The following is a 21,929-nucleotide window of genomic DNA, read 5'->3' on the forward strand; positions in this document are numbered from 1 at the left end:
AGTCAATCAATAGGCAACACACTTGCGGGGAGACAAGATGCATCACATTGCAGAGAAAAGCTGAAGTGTGCGGTCAGATATGAGTTCACCCAACAACCTCAAAAGCTGTGCAATCTCCACCGCCCTGATTGAATTAAGCAAAAGGGCCTCTCTCTTTTAAAGAAAAGTTTCTATAGAATAACACTGCGTGGGGTGAAACGGACCAAAATACCAGGGGGGGGAATCTTCAAAAGAAACATCTTGATTGAAAAGAAAGGCAAAAAGCGAGCTCTCTGCCCACCGCTGAGCTTTGAAAAAGTGGTGCCAGATCTTCAAAAGCAGCTCTCATTGTCTCCTGAACAGGCGTGGGCGTGTGTACATTCCCCATTGTTCTCCACAGGAGCCACTGGGTACTTAGCTTAACCCACTGCAAAATTGAAGCTCTAAGCAAGAGCCACATTAGACACTCATAAGTGAAAGGGGTATGCATCTTTCGAAGCTCAGGTCAGGAGTCACCCCGGTACAGAGCTGGTTGGCAGAAAACAGCTGTGCTTGTCCTGGTCCTGGGTCCAAATTATGTGTGTATGTATGTATTTATATGTCTGAATGCCATCACAAGCGTGTGAGGGCAGGGAACAAGAACTGGAAAAGAGTTTGCCGCTTCTGCCTGCACAGACAGAGCATGTGTGTGTGTGTTTGGTACTGAAATACAGATGTGGCCTTGGTGAAATAAGCTGGGCCTTTTTGGCAGAACTGGGACATAATGATGGACACATGAAGGTAAGCAAGAGCAGATCCCCTTAATGTCTCCATGTGCCTGGCTCATCAGTTGGATCCCAGAGGACTTTTTCCTTACAAATGCTCTCCTCACTCTGCCAAAAAGCCATCCATTGTATTGCTACACTTGGTAACTAAAAGAGACAAAAGTCTTTATAATGTGGGATGTGCTCAGGCATCACCTTGAGGAAAGCCATTGAAAAATGAAGACAGAGAGACAGCTCGATGAATGATACAACAGAAACAAACAGGATCTCCTTCCAAAGCACCCACATCACAAAAACCAGCATCATACTTGGTACTAACCATTTCTGCCACACCTCTAGTTGAACAGGCCCATTTTTGAACAGGGCAAGAAGTGTGGAAAGTCCTCTCATCATTATGACTGCCAGGCTGGCTCCCTGAAACAGCAGTTAAGGCCCGATCCTGCACAGTACTCAGGCCAATGAGATGGGAGCGATCAGGGCCTCACAGGATGGAGTACTAGGGCTGGGGTTTATGAACCAATGCTTTGGTTCCAACACACTTTAAAGCAGTGATTCCCAAAGGATGTGCCAAGGCATACTGGTGTGCCACATGAGCAACAGAAACATGCCTTCGGATCCCCGTGTGTGAGGCGGTAAACCCTCTTCTCCCCCACCCAACACCCTAAGCCTGTCCCATCTACTCCAGGTCCCAACTACTACTACTGCAACTGCTCCTCTGGAGACTGCTGCCACTACTGCTACCTTCCTCACCAATCCCTGCCTCCAGGCAGCCCCTATGCTACCCTCCTTCCCCCACAAACACACTCCTAGTAGCATGCTCTGCTGTGACCAGGCAAATGACTGGACAGGCAAATAGATGGAGCTGTGCTTTGCAGCCTGGCTCATCCCCTTCACTCCTCCCATGCTCCCAAGGACAGCAGGAAGGGCCACAGGTATAATCACTGCCATGTAAGATCCCCGGTGCCCTGAGATACCGACCAGGGGCCAGGAAAGGGCAGGCACTAGAAGGAGCATGGGGAGCTCCTACCCCTGCTGCTCTTAAATAGCACCAACTAGATGAGCAATTCTCAATATATTTTTAGCCTCAAGGCCCCCTCCATATCTTCTCTGAATTTAGATCTCACTCAGTGATTTTACTGGGGCACCGCAACATGCAAAAAAGTTATTGAGGGCAGCCTTGAGGCTAAAAAGGTTGTGAAGTATGGGTATATCTTAAAGAACAATGTATGCGGCGTCATTTTTACCAGTGCATCTCAGTATTGATATGATTTCCTCTGGCAGGGAAGCCATATGTTATATGGTTTGAAAAATACACATATACATACACATATGGAGTACTAGGGCTCAGATTTTCAATACGATTTGGTTCCAAAACACTTCTATCTTTACAGCAGTGATTCCCAAAGGGTGCAAAAGTGAACACTGCCTCCAATTTTAATATGGAAAGAAAAGTGTGCCCCAGGTAGCAAAAGTTTGGGAAACACTACTCTAAAGGATGTCATTCCAGTGGGCACAGTTCTGCTGAAAACCTGGCTCATAAGGGGTACTGCTGGCTGCTGGGCATTTAGGAAAACAACCTTGTTACACTGTCTCGATGAGAAGGAGCTGTCAGAGTCAGCTCTGGCCTCTTCTAAAGATGAGGTGCCAAGTTCACAGAGATAAAGAAGAAATATGTATACAGGGAGGGAAAAATACAGAGACACAAGTCAGTGCAGGCAGAGCTGCTGCTGAGGTAGCAAGTGTCTTAGCTGCTCAGCAGCCCTGTATTCCCTTTCCATGTCCTTGATGCTGATGGTACAGTAAAAGGGGTGAAAGGTTTATCCCCAGGAGGCAGGAACTCTTGGGTTGTACTGCAGTAGTGATTTCAGAGATGGTACAAGAAGGTGAAAAAATAATCTGGCTCCTTCCTATCTCAGCAACTTGCCCCCTTGGATAAGACATGACACTCAGTGCACCTAGAGTCTGAAGAAGGGGCAGATGAATAACTAGGGTCCTTTAGAGCAGTGGTTCTCAGCCTATTTGCCATAGAGGACCACACTTGCAGCTCTCAATTAATAGATTCATAGACTGTTAGGGGCTGGAAGGGATCTTGCAGATCATCAGGTCCAGGCCCACTACTAAGCAGGAAGACAACTGGGGTTAGGCGACCCCAGCAAGGTGACTGTCCAGTCTTCTCTTGAAAACCTCCAGGGTATGTGACTGAATCACCTCTGGAGGGAGTTTATTCCACAGTCTGGACACCCTAACTGTGAAGGAATTTTTCCTGGTATTGAGCCTGAAGCGGCCTTCCAGCAGTTTATATCCATTGCTCCTGGTCTTCCCCAGGGGTGCCCTAGGGAACAGTTGTTCACCAAGCTCCTGACACACTCCTCTGGTATAGCGGTAAGCCACCATCAAGTCCTCTCTCAACCTTCTCTTCTTTAGGCTAAAGATGCCCAGGTTCCTCAGCTTTTCCTCGTATGGCTTGCCTTGCAAGTCCCGTCATACAGGTGGCTCTTTTCTGCACCCTCTCAAGTTTTTCCATGTCCTTATTGAAGTGTGGTGCCCAGAACTGGACATAGTACTCCAACCGTGGTCTCACCAGTCCTGAGTACAGTGGGAGCATCACTTCCTTAGTTTTACATGAGATGCATTGGTTGATGCATGCCATCATGTTATTTGCCCTGCTAACCACTGCCTCGCACTGACAGCTCATATTCATGCGATGGTCAGTCATTACCCCTAGGTCCCTTTTGGCCATGGTGCAAGTCAAGCTGTCAGCACCAAGCCTGTATGTATGTTGAGGATGGTTTGCCCCCAGATGGAGCACCTTACACTTGGAAGTGTTGAACTTCATCTGGGTCCAGTCTACCCAAGTCTTGAGCCTATCCAGGTCTGCCTGTACTTGCAACCTATCTTCTGACATGACCACACTGCCCCATAACTTGGTGTCATCTGCGAACTTGGCCAGCAAGCTTTTCACTCCCCCATCCAAATAATTGATAAAGATGTCACCAATGACACCAAACTTTGGGGTAAAGCATCCACACCAGAAGACAGGAGGGCAATCCAGGCTGACCTGGACAGGCTCAGCAAATGGGTGGACGAGAACCTGATGGCGTTTAACACGGAAAAATGCAAGGTTCTTCACCCTGGGAGGAAAAACCTGCAGCATCCTTATAGGCTCGGCAGCGCTACGCTGGCTAGCACTATGGAAGAAAGAGACTTGAGGGTCATCATTGACCACAAGATGAACATGAACCTGCAATGTGATGCTGAGGCTAGTAAAGCGACCAAAACTCTGGCCTGCATCCATAGATGCTTCTCAAGCAAATCCCAGGACATCATTCTCCCCTTGTACTCGGCCTTGGTGAGGTCGCAGCTGGAGTACTGCGTCCAGTTTTGGGCTCCACAATTCAAAAAGGATGTGGAGAAGCTTGAGAGAGTTCAGTGGCCTGCAGTAAACTCCAACAGTTAGGTTTCTCTCACCTTCCCGCCCACCCTTGCAGCTTGACCCAGAGGGTTTCAAGCTGCTTGTCTTTGGAGCCAGTGTCAACCTCCAGAGAGGTGTACTGCTCTCTCACATAGAAAGCTACCCCTCCGCCTTTTCCCCCTACTCTGTCCCTTCTGTGCAAGGGGCGGCCCTCTACAGTTACACTTCAGTCATGAGAGGAGTCCCACCAGGTCTCCGTGATCCCTATCAGGTCATATTGCTCACTAGAGAACAGGAGGACTAGCTGCTCTAACATGTTATGAGGGCTGCCCCCAGCTGCCAGGGCTATGGGATAAGGGCCAGGGCCTGAAGCCCCCTTCCCTGACCCTACAGCAGCACCCAAAACCCAACTGCTGCCCATGGAAAGCAGCAGTTGCTGCAGCTGAAGCAAAGCACAGAGCCCAGCTCCCAGTCCCCCACTGCAGGCAGCACGGCTGGAGTGGAGCCCGTGTGGGGTGGGGAGCAGATCTGCCCACTTTGGGCTTAGAGCTCCCCACCTTGCTGCCCTCCCCTGGGGCCTCCGTGGCCCAGTGGGTGGGACTTGGTGCCAGTGGGCGGGGAGGCTCGGTGCTGTTGCTGGGAGCCCAATGCCAGGCATGCTGTCATAGTAAGGTGTCCCTTGCCCACCTTGCAGCAGCAGTGGCATGGAACTGGGCAGCAGGAGGCACGTCACCATGGCAGCATGGTCAGCGTGGGCTTCTGGCAACGGCACTGAACCTCCCCACCCTGGTCTTCCATGGAGGCACCTGCGGGGAGGGCAGCAGGGCAAGGAGGCCCGTATCTGCCCCCACCCCACACACAAATCTGGAAGGCACATACCCCCTTATGCCGCCCTCCCTGACAGTGCTGGCAGCAGTGGAGAGCCTCCCCGCACAACTTGTCCCTGCACAATCCACCTGTAGCTTTGTCCCACTCCTTGGCTGGGCCCCGTAGCTACATATTCCCGCCCCAGCCTTGGACCCCATGCACCCCCAGCTGGGCAGTGTCCCCAGCCCCAGCCCTGCCCTACTCTACTCTACTCTACTCTACTCCCTCCCTTCCTTACCCTGGGGGCCTCAATCTGTCCCGTCCCCCTGTCCCTCCACCCCCATATAGACTTACTTGAAGGGAGCTGCAGGAACTGCCTGGCTGCCACGTACATCTGTGCGTACACACACACATGTGGTGCCCCCTGCCTGTCTGCCCTCGTGTCCCCCCAGTCCCAAGCAGCACCTTGCAAGCTAGAACTCTGTCAGCCTGCAAGGGGAACCTGCTGTTTCTCAAGTTTTTCTCCTTGACTCTAACAAATCTCGGGCAGCAATCTTTACTTTTTTTTTTAACAGGATGTCACATGGGCTGCTGCAGTGTGCTGATTGGGTTGCATGTGGCCCGCGGGCCGCGAGTTGAGAGCCACTGCTTTAAAGAATGTGTCTCTGTTTATGGGCAACCGGGTCATTCTCAGACTGCTGGAGGAGCACAGAGAGGTACCATGGAAGGTTAGAGACCTCCATTCTGGAAGAAAGTAGCAGCCCACTTCTTCTCCCCCTCCTTTCACTGGACACAGAAGATGGACTTCCCTCTAGCTTCTAATTATCTCACATCCCAGCAACTTGCAGCAAGATACTATGACAACCTCCATGACAGATGCACAATCCTTCCCTTGGAAAGCACATGCCTGATCAATACTACATGGAACTCAACTCTAATTATGCTTTTAAGTGTAACCATGGTTGTCAAGTTCCCCAGCATCTGGAATTAAAACACGGAGCCAAACACAGAATGAGACGAGAAATGGCGAGATCTGGAGTGCAGCAGCTGCCAGGTGGGGGAGCAGCCAGGAGGGGAGGTGGAAATAGCAGTAGTAATAAAGGTTCTGACTTCACACACCGAGTTCTGAGGCTGACAGGCACCATCCCAGTTCCAAAAGCAGCAGCAGCCACTGCCGCCAGCATGAACAGTTGGTATTAAATTTAGAATAGAAACCAATTAAAAGATAACAAGAGAACATAAGAGAACATATGCTCTGGATAGCAAGAATCTAAGTGTTTAAAAAAACATGACCTCCAGCTATCACAAGGGAAGTTTCAATATTGTTTCAAAAGCCCTAGACAGTCTTTCAAATGAGCATCCCTAGCCTTCAGAGGCTAAGAGACACAGGCCAGACAATTTGTTTAAGTGGGGAGAGGGAAGGTATAGATGATGACCCAAGGAACAGACTCTTAGGCATGGAAATCTAGGCTCGCATGTGCCACATGTCCTATCTTTCTGCACCTGTTTGCACAGACTGTAAGCAGGTGGCTTGCAGTTCTACAGATCCTTGGTTGGGTGCCATAAATGTATTTTCCAAAGACTATGTTGAAACTATTTTGTAAGAGATTTCACCAGACTTATTTGTAGATTTCCTTATTGGTTAGCAGTCATTGATATAAAATGACTCTGCAAACATATGTGATCAGCTCTTTGCAAAAACAGCTGCATGCCTCTCAGTTGCTTTTCCAAAAAACTCAGAATTCAAAAGCTTCATTGCGTTCAACTTAAAAAACCCTTGTGCACAGAGTGAGAAAGGTCTGCATTAATTTCAAACTTACAGCCAGTTTGTGTCCAGCTAAGAGTATGCTTCAGAACAGCATTTTCATTGGATCCAGCCCATCAAGGGATTTTATCCAGCCTGTGGCATGTCCCCTGATCCTGCCTGACTCAGGTGCAGGGAGGCAGCCCAGGCCATGGCATATGTGGCTGGGCATGCAGGTCTGGGCTGACAAGGCAGCTGGACCCTGCTTCCCAACAGCCCTAGTAGCAGTGGCTCCTTCAGGGTGCTACTGCCAGTGTCACTGCCACTGCCAGACCTAGCTTAGGCACTCCAGCCCGTCCATCTTGCTCCCAATGCTGGGGCTGCCAGATGAAGCAGGCGGATGGGTAGGTGGGTGGGTGGGAGGTGTCCACAGAGACCAGCCTGAGACCTCTGCAGACAGGGTGCAATCAGCCAAGTAGATGGGATAAGGTCAAGGGCAGGCCAGGAGCAGTGTCCAGAAGTGGGGTGAGTGGGTGGGGATGCAGCTGGGATCACGGGGCAGTGACAGCAATGGGCCATACAGAAAGCAGATCACAACTCTGCCCCAGGCCCCAGCTCCATGCTGTCACCATCCCACAATCCCAGCCATGGCCCTACTGCCTGTTTTGCTCCCAGACACCACTTCGTGCCTGGCTATTGCCCCATTTCATCTGCCTTGCTGAGCACACCCTGCCCGCAGGAGTCCTGGGCTGGTCTAATGGAATTTAGGGGCAGGTTTATGTTCACAGTATCTGATGAAGTTACAGCTGTTCACCAGAGCTCCCCAAGAGATAGATAACAAGGTCTAACAGCCACAAACTCCAGGAAGGCCAATTTAAACTAGATATAAGGAAAAGGTTCTTTACAGTGTGAATGTCCAGGGTCTGAAACAGACTCCCCCCAGAGGTGGTGCAAGCACCTGCTCTGGACTCTTTCAAAAAACATCTGGATAGTTTTCTTGCTGGGAATCACTTGATCCCAGCTATGGCGGGGGTGCTGGACTTGATGATCTCACAAGGTCCCTTCCAACCCCTAATGTCTATGAAATCTATAAGTCTCCATGAAGACCCTGTCCACTCACTCCATCTGGCACCCCCGACTGATCTAGTAATCCACCACTTAGGCAGTTTTGGTGAGCTGTTGGGAGGGGGCAGCGGGTGCTGACCCAGCCCGCAAGCCCAATTGGCCCTCCCACACAACTAATTGCCTACTCCTGCTTTAAAAGGATGCAAGGACTCTCACTCTACCTCACAACACCCTGCACAAGGTTGGGCTGTAATCATAGTTCTTGCAATCCAGGCACACAAGAACCAGGGGAAATCTAAAGTACTGCAGAATTGGCTGCACCTGAAATTCTGCTCTAGGACAGCACGGAGCCAGGAGATAGGAGCCATTTGATCTACGGTGCAGAGCTAGAGCAGCATTACAGCAGCTTTCCCCATGTAGCAGTTGGGTAGCAAGGAGAAATGGCTATGGTTTCACTGAAGGGAGGAGTGATGACTGCAGCTGTGGTACAGGCCATGCTGAAAGTGGCCAACCTTAGACCTAAGCTCCATTCAAGTGGCTTCCTCTCCAAACTGGTGTCACACCCTCAGCTAGTGGATCTGAGTTTAAGTAGAGGAGGGCTTTCTTTTTCACTATTTAAGGACCTTGGGTTCAAATCCCAGTAATGGCACAAAAAGGGTGAGCTTCACCCAAATTAATGTTGATCATAGAAAAATTAGGGTTGGAAAGGACCTCAGGAGGTCATCTAGTCCAACGCGGTGCTCAACTATATCATCCCAGCCAGATGATGTAGGGATGTTACAGAATTTGCAAGAAATGCAGCACGAGCATGCCTCTAGCTAGCAGCCTTAAAAGCACCTCTGCAAAGCTGGCCAATAACATTTGCAACAATGTGGTTGCATTTTGCAGAGAACCTTTGCAAAGTCTTTCACTGAAGAATATGCTATTTAGAATTACACCATCTGAAGGAGCCGGCTATTTCTTGGTCACCTTTTACTGGTCCCAGAAAGGTTATGTTTGCAAAATTTTTCTGAAAATGTATCACTGCATGTGCACTGCTGAAGACCAAGGCAAAGGTCAGCAGATGCAATTTTGATCAGCTCTTTATCAAGTACCTGAACAGGTTCTTGAAGAAGTGAACATCACTTTGCATGAAACATATTCCGAATACATTGCATACAATGACAGTGCTTTGCACCTACCTGGCATCTGCATCCAAGGAGTGCAATGCACTTTACAAGGATGAGTAAAGAGCGTTACAGTCTTTTGACAGACAAGAAAATTGAGATAAAGAAATCTGATTTGCCCTGGGTCAGAGAGTGAGCCTGTGGCAATCACAAATAGAATTCAGGTTCCCTGACACCTATGTTCTAACCAATACATCACTGTTGTCTCTTGTAAACTGTAAGCCATTATTTTAGAGCCAGGGTTACCCTTTCAACAACTTCAGAGTTAGGAAAGATAATTTGCCAATATTGAGCAGCAATACAAAGTCCTCATAACTGCATGCTGCAGACTCCCTGAAGTCTACCATGAGTCAATGAGATCCAGACAAAGGGGGAGCATCTACCAGGCCACTGAAAACCACTGGTGAGCATATGTGATAAGCAGAGATCCAGGTTTTCCATTTGTCATGGAAAAATGGGGCAAAATGCAGATTTTCTCTTTTAAAGGAGAAAATCGCGCATGTTCACGTGAAATCACAGGGGGGAATGCCGTGACATGATGGCATGGCATGGCACTCCCTCCTGTGCCAGGTACTGCCTGCTGAACTGGGGAGGCGGTTCCTACCTGGAGCTGGTCTAACCAGGCTGCACCCCCAAACCCCACTGCAGGTGCAGAAATCTGGGCAACATATGCCTTTTGGTGCATCACCCGTGTCCCCCTTCCCCTCCACACATCACCTATGCCCACACCCCTCCTTCCTCACACACCCACCCTATTCCTCACACACGGGGGCTAAGACCTGGGGGCCATGAGTGAGTGAGGGGTACTGACAGGGGCAGGGAGCTGCAGGTCAGGAGTGAGGGGCAGCAGCAGGGTTAAGGGGGAAGGGGTGTGGGTTGGAAGCGAGGGGTAACAGCATGGGTAGGTCATATCATGGCATATCAGGGATGTCCAGCACCACAAAGTGGTGAGGTGGGGGCAGTCACAGCTGGACCCTACATCCTGGTGAGCAAAGAGGGAAGGGGAAGCTCTGATTCTCTATGATAAAAAAAAACCCAAAATCAAAAGCCAAAATAGATAGGTACTTAGAATTTATTTTATTATAATGATTGAGACACTGGTAGGTTTCCAAATTGCTTTAAAATTGCAAATACAGGGTCTTCATAAAGTCCTTGTGCACTTTTAAACTTTAATAACTTAGGTTGTAGGTATGATAGAAACAATCTGTAAACGGCATTTAAAAACAAATTTATTAAAGTTTTAGGACAACTGGAGTACACAATGCTAGACTTCAACATAACCACCATCCATCATGATACAGTGCTCAATCTGATCTTCCAACTCCTTAAAAGCGTCTCCCAGTTGCTCTTGAGTTACTGCACTAATTGCATGGGTGATCTTAGCCCTAAGTTCCACCAAAGAACATGGTTTTGACAAGTGAACTACACTTTTAACATGTCCCCATAAAAAGAAGTCCAATGGTGACAAGTCAGGTGAACGAGGCAAAGAGGACACATAGGGGGCGCACGTGGATGCACCCCCTGAGTGTGGCAGTGCACCCCCTACAAAAAGGCACATGTCGGTAGCACCTGTGGGTGGTCACCGCTCGTCACCCTGCCACTGACACCGCCAGCACCATCTGCGGGCAGTCTGTGATCACCACTGGTCGACGCTACTGGCAGCACTCCCCAATCACCACCGCCATGCTCCCACTGCCACACTCCCACCGCCGCCAGTGCAGCCATGCCCCCCTAGCCACCAGGGGCACGTGCTGTTCATGGAATGAGGTGGCCAAACAATTGGTCCACCTCTGCCTATCCACTTCTCTAGGAAAACGTCATTTAGGAACTGTCATATATGCACAGCATAGTGGTATGGAGCTCCATCTTATTTAAGAATAAGTTTATTATTACTTATGAAGTCTAGCATTGTGTACTCTAGTTGTCCTAAAACTTTAATAAATTTGCTTTTAACTGCCGTTTACAGATTGTTTCCAGCATACCTACAACCTAAATTATTAAAGTTTAAAAGTGTGCAAGGATTTTATGAAGACCCTGTATGTTAATAAAAAACATTGTGTTCAACTGATACCTATATAGACATATAGTATGATACCTATACATATAGTGGTGTTTCATTTTAATCATACAAAAATGTGGATTTGGGGATTTTTTTAAATAAGAGAATTTGGGGTTTTTGAACAGAGAAAGCTAGGATCCCTGGTGATAAGTTCCCCTTTGGGCCTAATCCACAGCAGCTGGTTTCAGGACCAGATAAACAACCCCAGCTCTTGAGCTCATACCATAGCACTTCATATCACAGTAATATGTCCCAGAGAGGTGATAACATTAATACTCAGATCCCCAGGAACCAACTATTTGACTTCCAGTGGCTGTCTCCATGAAACAGAAAGCTTCCAGCAGCAGAGGTACAATACATGAGCAGATCTTGAGATTCTGGGAACCTTAATACTGCTTCTCCCTTCACTCTTCCTAGTGAGCAGTGTGGCTTCTCTCTATTTTGCAGTGTCTTGAAACAATTTTCTACTGAACTGGCAGAGGAGGCCAAGGTACCTCCAATGAAAGCAGGACCTACATACCCACTTGGCTGGTGTATCCTCCAAGCTAATGTCTCCCTTAGAAAGAGAAGGGAAAATGGAAGAGAAAGGAAACTGAGTGACATATCTACAGACATGTTTCATTGCCTTTAACTTTGAATGGAGAAAGTGGCAGATCCTTTCTTCTTAAAAGGAAACTGCATTGATGTCCCCTACTTGGAGCTTCCTGAGTGCCTGCACAGCAGGAGCATGTTGTGTTCCACCAGGTGAAAATATCCACCATGTCTGAGATGAAAGGTAGGATTTGCCTGTCATTTCTGAGCCTTCCACTGACAACCACCCTTCACTGAAGAATGATACTGTGATTAGGACCTTGCTCTCAGCAACACCAGCACAAAGCCTGAGTAACCTTACCAAAGCAACTGGAATTGCCCTGGATTTATACTGCTGTCAGAGAAAGCACAGTTTAGCCCTGGGAGAAACAAGAATTAGCTTGACCTTGCCTTTGAACTGAGTGAGATGAAGCTCCATCCTTCCAACAGGTTGGTAAAGGATTCCAACACTGCCTTTATGTCACAATGAGTTGCAATGTTGTGGCACTGAAGTACAACACATGTATATACCTACCGCCCAGCAACATCTGTATAGAGATCAGCAGGATGTGAAATACCCTGTTCTTAGCTGGTGTAAATCAGCGTGGCTCCACTGGAGTTAGTGGAGTCATGCCAATCTTCAACAGCTAAAGACCTAGTCTATGAACGTTTGCGTGGAGTTGTGTCATACTTAACATCATGATGCATAAGTTCACCCTACAGGACAAATACTTAAGGGGAGTGATGCTATGGGGAGCTTTAGATTAGCAACAGCAGTTAGGCTACAGGTCTTCACATCATCATGGCCCCTATTTTTTTTGTACCTAGAGATTGCATGCAAATGCTCCTGTCTACAGCTGTAACAATTGACTCTGAGAGATTAGGTCCTTAAATTGTATCTCTGTTATCTAGGATTAAACATCTCTGGTGCTGCTGATCTGGGCAGGAAGAATAAGAAAAGGAACAGAAGGTAGTAGTGACTAAAGACTGGGTTATTAAATTGTGTGTTTCTTCTGGCACAAGGCCACAGGTTCAGTTTGATACTGATAGAATTTAACAATTCCACATCAATCATACATTTGCTTCCAGAGGTTTTTCCAGAAATTCAGCCCTGAACCAACAGTGTGATCTGTGCAACTACTATTTATTATTGGGAGGCAGTTAACAAGTCAGTTTTCCTCTGTCCATGCTCTAAGAAGCTTACTTTTAAAACATTTTGCAGAGAAATAGGATAGTGCTGGCTTAGCTCTGAGACACCCACAAAAAAAAAAACAAAACCAAGCCTGTTTAAACTAAAAAAGGAGACAAGACCATTTCCCAGCTTCCCCATTGTGCTGAAAATGGACTGCTTTGGGATAGCTTTGAATTGCAGCTTGGCAGGCACAGGGGGGGAAGGCAGCAGCTACAGAGAATGGTCTGTCTGTTACAATTTTTCAATCAATATTAGCTCTTGACATTCACCAACAAAATAGCTAAGAAGTGAAAATGGCAGGTGCCAGAACTGGAGTGACAATGACATGCAATACTGTTGGGGAGAGGACAGAGAACCCAAGACACCTGAAAAGGCCCAGTCTGAAAAATAAAACTGAATAAAATAGCAAAAAAAGCATGCTATAGTCAAGTTGCCCATGGCAGAACCACAGTGGATTTATGCTATGGGAGAAGAGATGGGAAAAATCCATTTCAATGTCTGTATGAATCCAAAAGTCACACAAGAGAGGCACCCATGTCTGATATCTACCCAGCCAGGTCAGCACACATTCTGGTAAGTTTATTTTAGCGCCAACAGTTTGTTTCGATCCCTAAGGTGTGTATTTCTATCTGACGGACTGTCTAGTTCATCTCTTGCAAGTACATGTTCCAAATGGTTTTCAGCAACATGCCCACAAACTGTTACATTAAAACCAAAGTAGGTGAAAGTCCAGGTATCAGTTGCACAGGTAGTGCCCAACTCATGCAGCCTCACTGGCCTGATGCAACACGTGGGGCCAGTCTGTGGGGCCAGAACATTGGCAGCAGGATGAACAGCAGCAGCACTAACTGGTGCAGTTCCTAGAGACACAGGAATCAATGTTGCCACCACTTCACTCCCACTAAATTTCTGGATCTGTGGAAAATCCCACGGACCAGACGACATGGCTCTGCAAGCCCTATCTTGATCATCCCTGTACTTCACCTCTGAAAGCACAGAGACAAATTCAGGATTTTCCCTTGCATTCTGACTCTGTTGATCAACGGTGGACATCTCAGCACAGAAGTGTTGCCTGGGAAGTCCTGTTGCATCTAAAGAGTCAAATGAGAAGTGTGACAAGCAGCCGCAAGAAGACCGGTGTCAAACAGAAGTAGAACAGGGTTACTGGAGTCCCACACAATATCACAGCTGGTCCTGCTTGCAGAGTACTGCCTCTGTTGCTGCAGGAACAAAAATATCTGAGGGAGACAGCATATAAGAGGAAGAAAGAGATGGCTAGAGGGAGATTTTCACAGGCACAAACAGAAAGACAGCACCTAACTCTCACTGACCTTCAGCGGCAGTTGGGCACTTACGTGCCTCAAATCTTTTGAAATCCTGCCATTAAGGGATACCCATACACATATGCCAAAAGATCCTATACTTGCTTGCATGAATATAGTGCTTTGGTATGTCACATTAGCCTTTGCTCCCCCACATCTTGGACTAGAAATTTCCTTTCTGTACAAAAGCACAACATATTTGCACAAAGTCTCAGTTTGCAAAATTAAACTCCATTTCAGTCTCCATGATGAGTTCTCTAACCAGCCCAACTAGCTTCAACCAGGCAAACTAAGCAGCTATGTGTGCATCTCTTAGCTCTCTGTTTCTTGGCATGTCCTGTACAGTGACTACTTCATAAGTAGTTTCCAGAAATTAAAAAAAAAAATATGCTCAGGTTCTGAGAGAATAAAATCACTGCACTGGAAGGAAAATCCACTCAAAACCCAGAAGTAAGAGTGCAGAAGTGGAAGGAGACAAGGAGATTAAATTAAGATTAGGTTAAAAGACAAAAGATAGGCAACAAATGGTCCCAAATCAGACAAAAAGTCTTAGTGGAATTAATACACTAGCCTTCCACCTTGCTAGGAACTGTGGTATTTTGTCAATGGCCTGATCCAGTGCCTACTATGAGGCATTCCATTGACTTTGAAGGATGATCTACACCAAGCAGTTTGCCTATGTCACAAAGCAAGCTGCAACTGGCCAAAGGGATTCAAGCAGGGCATGTAAAGGAGAACACAACCCAACTTTCACTTGGTTTAACACACTGCAGGATAATGGTAACAAAACACACCTTTGGTGCAGCAGTGCACAAGCTGGTCTGGGAAGGAGCTCCTCAGGCCTGACTCCAAACTACTTGCGTCTGCCTGCAGGTGGAGACCTGCAGGAGAGGGCAGGTCTTGGTCACTAATTCCTACCTTTGCTGATGTCTTCATATTCTAGCCAGAGCTGTCGCTGGACCTGCTTGTTGGGATACCAGATGGAGCAGGACTCCTCAAAGCCATAGACTGCCTCTTGGATGTAGTGATTACCAAAATGGTCCAGGAGGGCCACAAAATCTCCTCGGGAAGTAGCTCCATCCAGAGAATGGAGGGCATTGCTGAAAGCTGGAGAGGACAGACACAGCAAAGCAACCGTGAACAGAAGGCACTGGTGCATTCTCAGAGAGGGTGGAGGCAGAGCCCCCTCCAAACCTGCCCATCCCTGCCCCTTGCTCTATCCCTCAGACCACGGGCACTCTGCACAGGTCCTTTCTTTAGTCTTACTGCCCTGCAGTGAGCAGGGGGCTTCTTTTTTAACGAGCCGGGAGATGGGGCTGGGCAGGGCAGGGCAGCCATGGCAGGGCTGGGAGAGCGGGTGGGTGTGGGAGGTGGGGCTGGGGGAGCAGGCAGGGGATGGGGACTAGTGGGGGTCCCCACATGGTCCCCCTCCCCAGCCCCTACTTATCAGCGTGGAGTCTGGGTCCAGCTCCCTGCTGCAGCGAGCTGGGACTGCCCAAATCACCAAAGCTCTCCGAATCTTTTCCAAATCAATTTCAAGAGCTTTGAATCGAATCAGACCTTTTAACTGGTTTCCTGATTCAATTCAGATTCAGAGATTCAGCCACCGAATCAGACCAAATCTCCTCCAAATTGAATCAGCACCCAAAGGTTCACATAGTCCTAATGACCATAATGAGTACAAAGGATAGAAACCTCAATCCATCCAAATAGTTTATAAGGCTATTTACCAGCCAGCCTCTGTCCCAGCATACTTACACTGAGAGATGGTCAGCTGGTTGAGGCGGATGTGGTACATGACCGAGCGAACCTTCCAGTGTTGCAGCAAAGGGTATCCAGACACCTCGCTGAAATTCACCATCCCTGAAGGAGACAGGACAGAAATGCCCTCAGCATGGGAAGGGCAGAGAGTCTGCCAGCTACCATGAGGTGCATCATGTCTGGCTGTTAAAGGAGATGTACCTAGGGAAGTAAAGAGGTTCAGGGATAGAGCCCAAGATCATTCCCACAACACAGATCCGACATGAGAGGCAAGAAATGGCAAGTGGGAGCTTCCAAAAGCCCTAAGTGTCAGCCTAACTCTGCCCCTCTGAACTCAGTAAGAGCTCTTCCATCATCTTCAGTGGTCAATGCCAGGACCCTCTGGGAAGTCCCATGTACTTTCCTTTTAAAGAGCATAAGCCAAACATGAGATTAGAGAAGTTAGGAAAAAATTACCCCTAGGAGCAAGGTGTTCCATAATTATATACCATGGGGCATATTGAACCTTACTTTAAAACAGCTGGTGCTGGTCACTATTGGAGACAAGATAAGTTGTGGTTGTGATCCTACCTGCCCCTGTGGTCTCTTGCATTTTAAAAAGCAGCATTCTGCCCAGCACATCCAATTTGAGACAGCCTAGAAACCGGATGTGCTCATTAGTGAAGGTGTGTCATTGCTGCAGCCTCCAGTGCAGATCTCTTAGCTAACTGCAACAAAGAAACAGCGTGGGTTTTCTTCTACCAGATGTGCATTGCTAAGGGATTCAGCAGTCAATGACCTCTACATTTTCTTGCACCATCAAAGGATGGCTTGGATCTCAGGGTTCAGCCTGAGTTTGAGAATTGTTTTGGAATTGTTCTGAATTAAAGATGTCTTATTACTATTGGCATATATCCGGCCCTAGAAGCCCCATTTGAAAAAAGTCTCCTAGCAGCAGGTGCTGCTGTGTAAGATAAATATTAAACCTACTGTGTAAGACATCATCAGTCCAAATGAATGTACAAGGAAAGGAGAACCATGCCAATTTCACAGACCAAGAGCTGAAGATGAAAGAGAGGAATGAATAGACTTGTCAAAGGCAGACTTCAGGGCCAGGATTTGAACCCATATCTCCCAAATCCCCAGCCAGTGCCTTAGACCTAATTCTCCACCCACTGGTGAGCTTTGTAACCACAAGGCATTATCATTACTACAGTTTCCAGTGAACTGCTCCTTGCTTGACAGACATGCCAAACCCCATGCTCAGCACAGAGAGGATTGCTAATGCCCCAGGTAGCAAATGGCTACCCGTGCCTGATCCACTACAAAAGGACAGTGTTGCACTGAGAGAACATGCCGGCTGGCAGTTCTGTTTAACAAGCTGCTCAATTAAATCTTGCTTGAGGCAACAAAATGAGCCAGGCTGGGCAGAAATGAACTGGAGGAAATAACCATGGGGGGAAGGAGGAGTCTAATTATTCAAAGGCTGTTTGAGGGTCAGCAACTCTTCGGTAATTAAAATCACAACTTTAAAAGGAGTTTGTTTGGGTTTGTTTCCTCTCTCCATGCTGGGCACTACTTCTGAAGATAACGAGCCCTTTTTTCCCAGAAGGCCAGTCCCAAAGGCATGCCCTAGTGTATTAATTACTCTGCTAATTAGATTTTTTAATGAACCATCCTCTAAGCACAGCAAGCTGGGCATTTCCATGTTCACTGCCTTCACTCCACATCATGGGAAGTTGTAGGCCCTTGTTTCACGCTAGAGGGAGTGGACACAGCCAATAGGGAGCCCAGTGGGACTCCCCCTTGGCTGACAAGTATCACATACAGGAAAGGAGAAGGCATAGATTTGCTCCTAGCCTCTCACAGCATGGGCTCCTCTTCTCTAAGCATCTGGAACAACCATTGTAGGCAACAGTCTTTATGAGTGCTCTGCTCCAGTGAAAAACCCCAGTCTGTTGTCTTGCCCCTTGACTACCCAATTTCTGTGTTTAAAAGATAAGGAATTACCCCAACACTGGCTCCTGAAGTCCTACCCATAAGAAATGCAAAGACGGTATATGGAAATTCTTTAAGAATAAGTTTATTAAATATTCTGTTAAACATGCATATTAATGGATATGGCTATGGTGTCGAGAGTGTGCTATAAAACAGTGAAGGATAACTGCAGTACTTCCCAATGATTCTCCTGGATGGCTATGGCAAAACACAGTCTGAGTGTGCAAATCAAACATGGACAGAGTGCTTTTAGAAGTGTCTCTACATGTTTTGACATCTCCACTGCTGTGAGCTGGGCAGAAGCTGCAGTCACATCAGTGACTATTTTCAACAGGAAGCAAAGCTGAGCGACGGGTTCAAAGAGGACAGGTGAGCCAGAGACCTAGGGAACAGCCAGGAATGATCACAGCCAATGGCTGGTGATAAGGAAGGTTATGCCATTAATACCACAGATATTAGTATTTTGTGGTGGCAAGAAGTTGACTACTGTGGCTGTCTTAAAGGGGAAAAAAAACATTATCTAGTGTCCTTTTTCTTATTGACCAGTGACAGGGTCTGTTGTTATATGCCGACTCTGATGCAGGTAACTGATGGCACCTTTGGAGGCAGTCACCTAAGAGGTTCAAAAAGGATTTTTTTTCCCCTGACTGTGAAGATCTATCTCCAGTTTATAAGCAACTGCAGAACACAGTTCCTGTTGCTGGGCTCAGACTCTTTGCTGAAACATATGAGACTCCATTTTCATACCACTAGCCATTCTCATACAGTCGTGGCTGGAATGCTTGTTAGCCAATTACACAATTGTTTGCAGTCCTGTTTAACAGCTGCCAGTAAGCAGGCAGAAAACCATACTTAGAAATAAAGCCTTCACATAAATTGCCATTTGCTTCTTCCTTTTATTCAGTCACATTAGAAAGGTATCATCTTCCAAGTGATCCAACTGGCTATTTGTAATTTGCCTGGAGTTGATATATAATCTGGGATTTAGTCACCTGAATTCCCTGAAAATTATGCAGTTAATGTTCTTAAGCAGTTCAGAAAGTCCCAGCCAGCCATAGTTCATTCCTTCCAGAGTGAGACCTATAATGCAGAGCTCAATCCCTAGCACCTTTCAAATGCCTCACAATATTCCTAATGCAATCAAAGCATGTTAAAGCATTGTAATCATGTTGATTGGTGTCCCATCCAGAAAAGAAGAACCAATTAACAGGGCCAGGAATGTAGCAGCGTATAAAAGCATATTAACATTTGGATTTGAGACACTGCTTATGGGGATAAGCTTGCTGAGTCTCGGGGTATTATCTGATGTACAGCTGAGTGTATCACATTAAATAAATGTATAAAACCTTGTAACAATATGGTGTAACATGCAGGGTATACCCAGCAGCTGTCTGCTAGCAACAATACCTGGGGTGCTGAAGGGCAGAACTGAGGTGACATAGCAGAGTTGTGTAAAGAACCACAGAATGGAAAAACAATGGGCGCTTCTGGCCAAGATGTACAGCTGATACTGCCACAGGGCAGGACCAAGGTAGTATCATGGCTAGGTATTTCTCAGAAACACCCATGCCTTCCCTGCTGCACTTCTTAGCAGTTAAGAAAGGCTGCTGGCCAGCTTCAATCTCAGGCAACACACAGGTCACATCACAGTGGGGGACACTTTGTCCAACCATTAGTTCTGGTGACTAATTTGACAAACATGAGCAGGGAGACACATCAGTCTTAGTCTGAAGTCAAGTAGAAGTAAGGGGAGTAAATGCACCTTACAAACTAACCAAAGGAGGGTAACCAAAGTAGGTAGACAGACAGACACATAGATATAGCACAAGCTTTCATGGGCGGAAACTCACTTCATCAGTTGCTGTGAAAGCACATGCTCAAAGCTGTGTATAAGAAAAGATAAATTCAAATACAAGAGCAAAAGCAGGCAAAGAGAGAGAGAGAGAGAGAAAGAAATAAAGATGTGAGGGAGGGGGTCAGTGCTGGGAGAGGCAAACATACAAGCAATAAATCCATAGAAACAGGAGTCACAAAAGCTAATCCAGGTAACAGGAAAAGAATCCAGTGGTAGGAACTTCCAAATGACATGATCCATGCCTTAAGGATCAAAGTAGAACCTAATAACGTCCCATGTCCCAACCAACAACAAATGATGTTGAAGAAAAGGAAACGTGCCTGTGCCTTTAAATTCTTTTCCCTTCAGTGCTTGCTATTCTTGATTACTTTAAAGTGTTCTCTGAAAAGTGATTATGCAAAAATGGCCCCTTCTTACTCAGCAGCTCTGCCCCAAGTGTATTCAGAGCAATACCAAAATCTGCTTACTTTAGTGAAAAAAATATGGTTTTACTGTTTTTTAACTACTATCAGCCAGGAAGAGCCAGCACAGCTCTGGGAGAATGAACTGACTTATTTTCCAGCTTTGTGCCTCATCAACAGAATTGTTAACTAAGATCCAATTACAAATCCACATGTGTAATTATGGGGACTTCTCATTATAGCTTTTGTTATACCTGCCTGAGCATGCTGGAGACAGGCAGGGTGAAATGGAAAGTGTATTTCAGGTCAAGGGGGGAGAGGCTGTGAGAGGCATTAAGGAGGCCAGCATTTAACCTGTACAGTCTTTACCACTGGTGTTGATGTACAGGATAGTGAAAATAAGGTTAGATTGTCAACTTCACTATTGATAGTTTTCTATTGGAAGTAGGCTGGTACACAGAAGACCTGGGTTCACTTCCTGGCTCTGCCACTGAGATGCTCCATGACCAGCGGCAAGTCCCTTAACCTCTTTCTATCTTAGTCTCCTCTTCCATAAAATGTTCATTTTTCTATTTAGACTTCACACACTTTTGAGCAGTAAGCATGTCCCTTGTTATATGTTTGTACAGTGCTTAGCACAATATAGCTCTGGTTCAGATCAGCCTACTGTAATGACTAAAAACAAGCACTTTCTAGGTATGGGAGTATAGCACTACAGCAGGCAGCTGGATGGCAGGGGAAGGTTCTAGTCCACCATGATTGTTTGATGAACCCCCAAAAGGTTAGAGAGGAAAAGGGAACAACACAAGGACTGGAATTGGGAGAACATATTCTCTGGTTATTTGATAATTGAAAAGTCTAAAAAAATCTTGTCTGGCTGAAATGAAATATTTAATTCAATTGCAAATTGAAATGTTTAAATTACCTTCAATGACCTTTAAATATTTTTGGATTTTAAAAAAAAATTAAATTAAAAGGAAATTTTGAAGTGAAAAATTATATCAAACCAAACATCAAAACATCTCAATGTGCAAAGGCAGCAAAACAAATTGCTGCAATAATTCTAAAAATATATTTTCATTAAGTGAGCAATTAGATAACGCTGAGAGGCATGTGTGTGATGTTTAAATGTTACTGAGTTGGCATTTTTGCCAACACTTCACTCATCTTTCACTAGGGCTCCTAACCAAGGAGTGGGGGTATCCAGGACAGAGATCTCCCAAGCTTGGGTATCACCTGACATTTAAACCAAGTAGGACTGCCTTCATTTACAGAGTGATACAGCTGCAGTCAGGCAGTGAAACCCTTCCCCTTGCCTTCTGCTTTGCTACCTGGGCAGCAAGAATTCTTCCCAGCCTTCCGAAAACAAAGCATGGGAGGTGAGGACCAACAGAGTGGCTGGAATCACTCACCAGTCAGGAAGTCTGGATCAGGCGTGGGCTCAGACAACTCCTCCTGGCACTGGTTCTCCAATGGGACAGTAGCCACCACCAGGCCATCTGGAAGCTGCTGCTCCAAGCCCCGGGCAAAGTTGTTCAGCCTGGAAATTCCAAAGAGTTATCACGTCACAGAATCATTGAAAATTACAGTTGCAAGGGATCTCAGGAAGTCATCTAGTCCAACCCCTTGCTCAAAGCAGGACCATCCCCAACTAGATCATTCCACCCAGGGCTTTGTCAAGCTGGGCCTTAAAAGCCTCCAAGGATGGAGATTCCAGCACCTCTCTAGGAAACCTGTTCCAGTGCTTCAACACCCTCCTAATGAGCAAGTTATTCCTAATATCCAACTTAAACCTCCCTTGCTGCAACTTAAGACCATTGCTCCTTGTTCTGTCATCTGTCACCACTGAAAACAG

General features: G+C 46.7%; 1 protein-coding gene across 7 annotated transcripts in view; it reads right to left on the reverse strand.

Moving 5' to 3' along the window:
* The window catches only part of ASTN1 (astrotactin 1), a 278,304-nt gene that overhangs the window by 83,570 nt on the left and 172,805 nt on the right, over positions 1-21,929 (reverse strand). For all 7 annotated transcript variants that reach the window (XR_016442322.1, XR_016442321.1, XR_016442320.1 and 4 more), the window contains exons 14-16: positions 21,487-21,614; positions 15,839-15,943; positions 14,999-15,187 (exon numbers count right to left, since the gene is read on the reverse strand). Coding sequence is in view for 3 of the 7 variants with exons in the window: in XM_090047144.1 (XP_089903270.1) it covers positions 14,999-15,187; positions 15,839-15,943; positions 21,487-21,614 (422 nt within the window). In the remaining 4 variants the exon portion in view is untranslated. The remainder of the gene's footprint in view (positions 1-14,998; positions 15,188-15,838; positions 15,944-21,486; positions 21,615-21,929) is intronic.

Source organism: Crocodylus siamensis, chromosome 5, assembly GCF_052110815.1.
Source record: "Crocodylus siamensis isolate JL-2025a chromosome 5, ASM5211081v1, whole genome shotgun sequence".
In the NCBI taxonomy this organism is placed as follows: Eukaryota; Metazoa; Chordata; order Crocodylia; family Crocodylidae; genus Crocodylus; species Crocodylus siamensis.